General features: G+C 37.0%; 1 protein-coding gene across 2 annotated transcripts; it reads right to left on the bottom strand.

Annotated features, from left to right (window-relative positions):
* Window positions 1-10,008, bottom strand: LOC140344055 (probable G-protein coupled receptor 34). Of its 2 annotated transcripts, XM_072430968.1 has the most exons (3): window positions 9,601-9,692; window positions 7,546-7,618; window positions 1-2,650 (listed from the first exon to the last, which is right to left on the bottom strand). In XM_072430968.1, exon 3 carries the CDS (start codon window positions 2,641-2,643, stop codon window positions 1,582-1,584), a length of 1,062 nt encoding a protein of 353 aa, XP_072287069.1. In that variant the 5' UTR covers window positions 2,644-2,650; window positions 7,546-7,618; window positions 9,601-9,692; the 3' UTR covers window positions 1-1,581. The 2 variants fall into 2 exon arrangements, with proteins under 2 accessions (XP_072287069.1, XP_072287070.1); XM_072430969.1 differs by lacking the exon at window positions 7,546-7,618 and having other exon boundaries at window positions 9,601-10,008.
* Between the last annotated feature and the right edge of the window lie 203 nt (window positions 10,009-10,211).

Here is a 10,211-nt window from a genome sequence, read left to right as displayed (position 1 = left end):
GGGCCACATAGAGTTTTGAAATTTCATATAAACATTTTCTGACTGTTTGCAAACCAGTCGCCTCGCTACATTTACTGCTGTCTGTTAGAGTACAGAACCTGGTGCTTAAGGTCTGAAGTTGGAAAAAAAAATGGTCCTAATATTTAGCTCGGTTTCTTCTACAGTGGTAAACTGCGGGTATATTGTTTTAGAAGAATTGCTTTTTTAAGAGAGCCTGTCATGAGAGAAGTATCTCATGTGTGAATAACGTGTGAATAACTTTTTACGGTCAAGGCTTTTTCCATCAATAAAGCGGTGCAATCAGTGTCCAAAAGCTCCCAAATGTCTCTCATTTGGACCCAACTCCTTCTCTCTTCCCTAACTATCCCTCCTTTTAGTCAGATATAAAGCTCCCAGTAAACAAAACTTTCTATTTAACTACCTTGATTTGCTACTACAGTGATCCTTTCATCCAGTCTCCAATTATTGCATTTGCTATTGCACTTGCAGATCATTAAGGGCCACTCAGCGAGTCAAGCAGGCACTGAGCTTGGAATTCACTTCCTGTACTTTATTTTGGTTCCCAATAAGGCTGGCTACATTCATGGTTAAGCTGTAGGGAACGTTTGATGCTAAATGAGGTCTGTCCAAAAAGGGGATTTTGGTAAAAATGGTAGGGAACATTTTTTACATTTCTGCCCAAACAAGGAAGGACATAATCAGGATTTTATTTTTACATTACCACTTCCCTATAAAGTGAACTTGGAAAGCGGTATCAAAGCTGCCACTGCAGAACTCATTCTGAAGAATGCTGATTGCCTGGATTGTAAAGCTCTTCATTTCTATCACAGACCTGAAACAAGCATACTGATAACTTTGTGGCATGTTCTAACACAGTTATCTGAACACCTGAGCAGCATATTGATTCTGAGTCAATGATTCACTAAAGCTGCGTACACACTTGCAATAATTATTGTTGAAAATGAACGACTAATGACCGATCGTCCGATAATTGTTATCAAAAACAGTGCACAACGACTGACCAACAACGCGCCCCCAAGGAGGATTGTCGCTGGAAACGAACGACCGTCCTGGCGGATCTGATTGAGCGACGATCGTTCACTATCTATTGTGATCGTGGATGTTTTTGCAGTAGACTTTCTCCTGTACCTGCCACTTCCTGCATCGTTCAAACGATCGTATTTAGTGTGTGTACATTATTGGTGGATTATATTTGAACGATCGTATTTTATGTACAGAAATGGGCATAAAAATTGCAAAATATTCATGCATAATTGTTAGTCCTTTGTTTTCTAACGATAATTATTGCAAGTGTGTACCTAGCTTAAGTATTGAACGCAGAGGATCAGAACACCATCCAGGCAATATTTTTAATTACAGCTTACATGATTTCTCAATGAAAGATCTACTTTAAGCAATGGAAATGTAATTATGTTTTAGGATTAAAACACATTTTGAAGATTTTCTAGTTATCATAGCATAACTGCTTTTCCAGTCTGTAAAGAACGCTGATCCCTGTATGCCGTCATCTAATACAGGAAGAACTGCAAGAGGCTGTAACCACAACAGCAGAGCCTGGCCTTATATATCAGTAACAGACCTGTTGCAGTAGGATGATCTGTCCTGATTGTTCATTATAAGTTTAAGCTTGCCTTGAATGGTGCAAATGACAGCCCTTTTGAAGCTGTCCGACAAGAAGAAATAAATCACAGGATCCAGGCAGCTGTTGAGTGTAGACAGACACAAAACCAATTCATTGGTGATATGCAATGTCTGTTTCCAGTCCATGCTGGGAATAGTATCAATCTGGGCTAGGATATAGGGCACACGTACCAAGTGATAGGGAACAAAGCACACAATAAATATAATTAGGACAATAAAAGACTTTTTCATGGCTCGGTTGCTGTTCCTTTTAGTCTGTGGCTGGTTTCTTCCCAATGAGGCTTGGTGAAGCTTTGCTGAGATTTTTGCATAAAAATAGACAAAAAGAAACAGAAGGACAAAGAAAGCAATCACTGCCGACAGGTTAATTGCAGCTGCCACTGTCCCTTTCCTCTTGAAGTGAAAGCACTTTTGACTCCAAGGTTCATCAGTTTTGTTTTCAAACAGAAACGGTGCCATGCATACCACATTGATCACCCAGACAACATGAGTGGCTCGGCTGCTCCATAACACACTGTGGATTTTATACTGTTGCAAAGGCCGGGTTATTTTCAAATAACGATCCATACTGATAAGGCTCAGGAACATGATACTGGCATACATGTTCAAGTAAAAAAAGGCACCTATGATCTTGCACAGGAGCACTGGCCCATTATTGTTCTGATAGGCAATGCGAAAGGGTAAGCAGAGGGCAAGGAGGAGGTCAGCTATGGCAAGGTTCCTCATGTATATCACCATTGAAGTACATTTTTGACAGTTTGTCCAGAAGACAAAGAGAGCCAGAATGTTGCTCACGAGGCTAAGACCACAAACAAATGAATATACCACTGGTAACATCAAAGATAGTACTCCGTCCTGGATATGGCAGCCATTGAAAGGTGGTGTGGTGGATATATTTGTCTCCATAGGAGTTGTTTCTTCAGTCTGCATAGTCCATGTTGTTGAAGCCAAATGAGTTGATAAATCCATTAGAACATCCATTATGTATCTGGAAACAAACATTTTAAGAGTTAAAGAAAAGGGTACGGCAATACAAAAAAAATGCTAAATGTCTTACCCTGGATAACTTTCAAACCCTTTTACCTATTTCAGACAAACTGAATATTTCTCCTTATAGCCACCTTTCCAAGAACCTACTAAAACTCACTGATCCAAACTTCTGATCCAAACTGCTCTTCTACAAGGGTGCACCCTGGGTAAGCTCCAGTATCAAAAAATAGAGTCTACCTAAGTAGGTGACATCTAACCATTGCTGTCCACCATCCCATCCAACCCATCATTATTCAGGCTGATGAGTTCAAAGCACTTTCACACAAAAAAGGTCACTTGTTACCCCAAAATTCAATGTAAAATAAAAAAAGGTTAATCTTTTATAGTGTAAGGGCTACAATACCAAAATGGTTTAAAAAATAATTGTATTATCTGTATCAAATAAAATAGTTATATAAAATACCATACAAACAAGCAGTATAGCAACACCAAACCATAAAATAGTTTTAGCTTGGGAAGCAGAATAATACTGCAGACAAATACTAGGAATGGGTGACATCCTATGACAAAACATATTTTAGAAATAGAGAAGTGGTAAAGAATTGCATACAACCTGACCAAACTATGGCTAGGTATACACGTGCAATGATTCCCATTCGATAATTGACTCAGGGCTGATATTGAATGAGAATTTTGCGTGTGTACAGTGCTCATCATCCATCCTTCGTACATCCATCCTTGCAGATTCACGGACGATAAATGACGAACATTCGTAATGCAAGTGAAGGGTAGAGAGCGCAGCAGGGTGCTGCTTCGTCCATTCTCCCCCTCCCCTCTCCATAGAGCAGAATGGTGCTGTAAGTACAACAGTCGTTCATGCATTGTGCAGTAGTTAGTCAATCGAAAGGATTGTGAAAGATTCTTTTCTACAACAATTATTGCACATGTGTACATTTGTGCCTATGTATTGATAACAGTAAACTGTATGAGTATAATGAGTAATAGGGGGAATGTGATCTATTGATTATCTAGGAATGTCACAGATGTACATGACAAAAGGGTACTTCTTTCCAATGGGAGAGCACAGCTGCACATTCAGCCATGGTACATTACCCTGCAGTGACTGAAAGACCTGAAATACCAATCTATTGATCACTATCAGGAGACATTGTCTGTGCTAATTAAGCTTTCCCTTAATGATAGATGGAAAAAACAGTTCCGTGATCAGGTATATATTCTGGTGAGCCTATATAAACCTTAATCCATCCAACCATCTTGTTAATATACACCAACGAAGGTCAACCCTAGTCTAGATACACTTCTAAAGTTCAATAGTAAACCCTACATCCTTGTTTCCCTTCTCCTTCCTTCCCCTTCTTTTGCATTTCCTTAATACCCCACTACTCTAACCCCCTTCCCCCAGAATAGCCAACAAAACATTACATTTTCTAGACAATACCCAAAGCTTGCAGCCAAAAGACAACCCCTGAAACAGGTTAACCAGTCAAGACCAACAACCATACTATCATCTCCTTGCTAATTTGATTTCATAGAAGTGTAATCCAATTATTTTAGTTTTGAGCAGAGTGGGAGATGATTAGAATCCCCAATAAGGGGTACAATTAACTAAGAAGGAAAATTCCTCAAGCTTGTGCGATTTACATTCACTTTATTTTTTGTGTTTCCGGGGTAATTTGTCTAAAATGTATTTTCCACTTTATAAATAAAAAATTTATTTATAAAATTTATTCTTACTTTCTGTACCATATTCACAAGAGGTAGTAAAGGAAAATATATTCTCAGTGTAATTTCTCCAAAAATACATTCACAACGTTGTTTGGAAAATTTGTGTAAAATCTATTTAAATGTTTTATCGCTCAAATTTACTGCATTCAACACATGCATGTTAACATTTGTAGGATTTTGTATGTAGCAATCAAGTCACAATATTTGTTGCTACCTCCTGCCTGGTGCTAACAACAAAAACTTAGGTAGTAATAACATACCAAAGCTAAGAAATAAAAGCTTTTATTAGTTGATGTTCATTTTTTGCAGAAAAATTATAATTCTACATCTGTACAATTGGGTCAGTTTAAAAAGCATTAAATCTAAAATTCCCTAAATATTCTCTGGTGGAGAAACTTCCAGGTTTTCAATGGGAATAGATGATTCTTCACCAGAGATTGCTTGGTGAAAGTCAGATTCCCTCCTTTATAAATAGAACTATGAATATATGTTCTTTTTTTGGAAGGGGGGTGAAGAAATTCAACATTCTGATGCAAAAAAAGAACAGATATGTAACTTTGTGAACTGTCCCTAATATGTCCATATTACAGGGGCGCTATTCAAGTACAAATAGTTGAATCAGCAGTATACAGATTTGCCAACATAAGAGATAGCAAATATTCCCTTATGTAGTGTCAGCAAGAGGTCATTACTTGTATTATGTGAAAAACTCCTCTACAGTGCCGACCTACCTATTTCAAATCCACTCCGGGGTCATTAAGCAATGAGGTTTTTGGATTTGTATCATAATGTTGACTTCCCTATACTGTTCTCTGGAGTGCTCAGAACCTGTTTTTAAAGCTACTATGTATATTATGTTTAATTAATATCATTTTTAATATGAACTTTTTTGTAAGTAAAATGTATAGTACTTCATGCCCAGTATAATAATACATTATATTAACCTTCATTGTGCCAACCTATTATATAATAATCCATGTTAAGCTTTAAAAAAAATACTTTTTACATTCTATTTAAAAAATTGTAGCTGCAGATAAAAAGAAGGATGCCAGAAGACAAAGTTCACCCAAATGTTAAATAGTATGGAAGTCTGCCAAATACTGGTGATCATCAATTCAGTGAAGTTTGCTCATCCCACCAGCCCCAGTCCAATGGAAATGTTAGTGCAAACATAATTTGGCTTACATGGTGCTAGGTAAATAGCTGTCCACTTCCGCAACAAAAGCACAGCGTCACAGCTTTTAGTTTGTCTTACATAAAAGAAAAGTTGCTCAGGGTAAACAAAAGGACCAATGTCCACCCACAAACACATGACCTGCTATGGGAAAAGTCTTTTTCAAGAGTTTCACAGCTTTAACAGCTGCATCATTTACAAGAACATGTAAAGGCAGAAGTCGCAGAGAGTTTGGTCCCATGATTTAACAACCAGCACTGAGCAAACACGGTGCAGAGGTTCACTGACAGGCTGGAAGCAATCTGCCCACAAAACAAATTCTTGGTCTGTTTGGTTTTTAACTTTATGAGGGTCCTATTTTAAAAAGTTAAATGACTAAGGAAAGCAAATTCCTGTTTTGAACTAATAAAATAATTAGGTAACAGTAGAAGGCATAATGGATCAGACCTGCATAGTGCAATGGTGATCCACAGGGTGCTGATATTAGGTTGTGGTAGTTTTCTATTAATAAAATATCTCATAAAACATATTAGGGCCAAGTTTATATTTGGGTGGTGCTTTACTGTGCATGGTACCAGAACACATGTGTTACACCACATGGTTATTCTTGGATCAACCATTGGTGCATTCAACTGTCATTCATTGTGATTGGCACCCCAAAGCACATTGTTGGCCAACCTGGTCAATCCAACATACCTTGCCAAAATTTAAACAATGTCAGGGTCACCAGGTTTTATTTTAAAGTTACCCCATCAGTTTGGCCCTTTTGGATGTTATCTGAGGAGCTATTATAATCTTCAGTGTTCTATGCTTCCTATCTTACCCCTGTTTCAGCACTGCAGCCTCCATCAGACTTTTAAGCATTTTACTTTTCCAAAAGTGTTAGATGCCTGTGGCCCCCTGTACAATAGTTATATCCTTTAAACCAGCGGTTGTCAACCGTTGGTGGTCCGCAAGAAAGGTTTGGTGGTCTGCGGCTCTGGGGTCAGGGGAAGGACCCTACTGGGAAAACACACCGGCCAGAGCCACGGACCATGTCTCCTGTACGGATCGCAGGCTCAGGGCTGTGGACTGGTTGTGTCCCTGGACACTGGTTCTGACATTTTCTGACATCACTATGTGGGGAAGTTTCTTTGCCTTTGTGCACTCCCAGCCAGTAAATTGAATGGTCCATGGGTCCAAAAACCACTGCTTTAAACCCTACCCTAAAACAATACTATGGCATATTATTTCTCCCTAAACAGAATTTTTAACTCATTCCACCAACAACATTCTGCTAATATGGCTTCTGAGAATCCATCTGTTTATAAGAAAAGGGGATGAGACTGTAAAATGCATTCTTTCAGATTGATTCTTTGACTCATTTGGGTCTGATTTATTAAAGCTCTCCAACGCTGGAGAGGATACACTTCAATGAAGCTGGGTGATCCAGCAAACCTGGAATGGATTTTTTTTGCTTTTGGAATGGAAGTAATTTGCTTTTTACTAGCAAATGTTTTAAATCTTGGACCAGATCTATTCCAGGTTTGCTGGATCACCCAGCTTCACTAAAGAAAGTGTATCCTCTCCAGCCTTGGCGAGCTTTAATAAATCAGGCACATTGGATCTGGTTTAATAAAGCTCTCCAAGACTGGAGAAGATAAACTATATCATGGGTGAACCTGGGTAATTTAGCAAATCTAAAATAGATTTCTAATATCTATTCCAGGTTTGCTGGATAACCCAGAATCTTTTCCAATCTTGGAGAACTTTAATAAATCCGGCCCATTGTGTAGTATTCATTATGTGTCCAAAATTGTGTAATTTTTCCTGAAAAAGTTATATATAAAGATATTATATTAAGTTATACCTAAATCCAGCAAACTCTGGAGATCTGCTGAAAACCAATGGAAACATAAACAAAATGATTTTTGTTAGTAAAGCAAAAACCATGCATGTTGGGGGTCACTTTTTAGAAAACATAGAAAGCTCACCTCTATTTATAATGTTCCCACCAAATAAAGTTTTCAAACTTGCATTGTTACCAATATTGTGATTGGCTGATACCTAAAACCAAGAAAAGAACCATATTTAAACATGTTTCATGAACAATCTATTATGCACAATGACTCCTTACCTTACACTCATACATTAAAACCTCATTCATGTTTTGATGTCTCCAATATGTGGGATGATAATCATCAAGTCACCTAATTTGGGATATACCAAAAACCCTATTATGGTTATCTGTATAACCGGTTACATGATTTACCATACTGGAATTTAGAGGGATACCATTGATACCATGATTTAAGATATGGTGAGCATTTTGGTCTTCTAATAAGCTTTCTATCCTACATGCCACAACAGCTGTGTTCCGACAGTTCACCCTGACTATAGTCTCTTCAGTTCCTTTTCTATGCAGCATCTCACAAATGTAAATGACCTCCTGGTGAGAGATCTCACCCTAATCAGCAACTGCTCATTCCTGGGTAACCACTAACATTGTACAGTAAACTAAAGTATTGAACTTTTTTTTCTTAAAAAGACCAAAGACACAGTAGACCAGATGTACAGGTCCATCCAAAGCAAACAACGGAATCCTTCTAAGCATTATGTATGATCAACTAACCACCATGTACTGTAAAATGTCCTTTTAAATTCATAAAATAAGACTCTTCATTCTCTGTAAAGGAAAAGGATGTGTGACTTTCTACACCTATCACATAAATAAGGAAAAGGTCCTCTTGTTTGAAGAAGGTCCCATTGTCTTTGGTGAGACATGTATGGCCACCCACAATCAAAACTACTCAATGTTATATAGGGGCTGCAGATCTAATGTTTTTTTAATGCCTATACAAATACACCCTTAAAGTGTTGTTTTAATTTTAGTAATACATCTTATGCAAAATAAACCAAATCAGAAATGTATATAAAGGCTACACCAATTAAATAAACACTGGTAAAAAAAAACAAATGTTGCCGAATATTTTCTTCCTTAAAAGGCTGAAATGCAGAAAAAAGAACACTAATGATATGTATACTGCAGTAACCCATAGAAAATCATATTTAATCTTTCATCAGTTTACAGCAATTAAAACAATAGAAAATGTTGATTGGTTGTTTTGGGTTAATATACTTTTCAAGAGTATAGGTGCAAGATGCTTACAGATTTAATTTTCAAATATTATTTTATAAATATTAATAATATTATTTTATATTTTTATATATTTTAAATATTCTAAAGAAATGTTGATGCTTGAAACAGATTTCCAGTAGGTAGTAAGTCACCAGTAAGGTGAGCTTAAGCATTCTTGGAAAACACAGATATATCTATACACAAAGCAAAAAAAAAGGGACAACTTTTGAGCTACTAATACTCTAAATTTCTATTTTGCTCATCTGCTTAGTTATGGTGGATTGAGTGCATAATTCGGCATGTGTATCCTTTAGAGAAGACTTAAATGAAATTCCCTAGTTAGTCACTATTTGACTTCGATAAACCACAACTGAAGTTGTCACCTTGCTTGTTTATCGTCCATAAGTAATAACATAAACTCTTAAACAATCCAAGCATACATGTTTAGAAAAACAATGTTATAAAAAAAATACATTCACACCTATTATCTTACACCACTTAGTATTTACCAGGACTGCAACAAAATGATAAAACAGAAATAAAATCCAGAAGCATAGTACTATGAGCGAAAAAAGTCAAGCAGTTGCTAGCAAATCTTTAGTTTCGGTAGGAAGAAAAAGATTAGGATCATTCATTTTTTACTCGACCATTAATTTCCTTTTCCCCTACAGGAAACTGAACTATCCTTTTAGTGCAATCTGTCACATAAAATGTATCAGACGTGACAATTTGCATGGGTTCAGGTGCAAAGTGACCCATATGATTGTAATCTGTAGATACCTTCCTGATTATGGCCATTTTAAGATACCCATGACAGGTCCACCAAGAATGTATTATAATTTGAAATTCTGGAAATTGAAGATGATTTAAGCATTTCATTGACATGGAAAGTTAAAGTAAATTCACTCACCAGTCCAGCTCATCACAGACTTCTTCTCTCCCTTAGTGTCATTGTGTCTTTGTGATAAATGATGTGAACTGGAATCCCCCTCTTGGTCACCTGCTCTCCCCCATCTGAACTCTCTCTGATTTTACTGTGCTCCTTATTGGGAGCTGATGGGAGGGTTTACAGAATCTTTGTATTGTCACAACCACAAAACCCTGCCCTGTGTAACAATGACATAAACACAATGTCTATGTGTGCTTCTGCTGGAATTACCCGCTGTTCCATGGTCATGTCACATGTGTGAATAATTCATAATGATTCTAATTTTTAAGTGACTTCTTTCTAGGAAATTCCTATTTTTATTTGTAGTTCCTATTTTTTTTATTTTTTTTACAATTTACACCTCGTTGTTTAATTTTTAGAAGTCGTTCATGTCTGTGATGACCCACAACAATCGCCCCTAATTTACTAAAAATCCTTGATGAACAAAAAGGATTAAATCTCCAGTTACTATATTATTTCACCATCATGGTCTCCATTGCAGGTTTAGCAATTAATTACTGATGGGGAGAGAATAAACAAAATCGCTAATAATCTCTAGCATTCACGGTTTATAGCAGCAAGTAATTTCTACT

The sequence above is a fragment of the Pyxicephalus adspersus genome, chromosome Z, assembly GCF_032062135.1.
Source record: "Pyxicephalus adspersus chromosome Z, UCB_Pads_2.0, whole genome shotgun sequence".
Lineage (NCBI taxonomy): Eukaryota > Metazoa > Chordata > Amphibia > Anura > Pyxicephalidae > Pyxicephalus > Pyxicephalus adspersus.
This window is presented reverse-complemented; position numbering and strand designations above follow the sequence as displayed.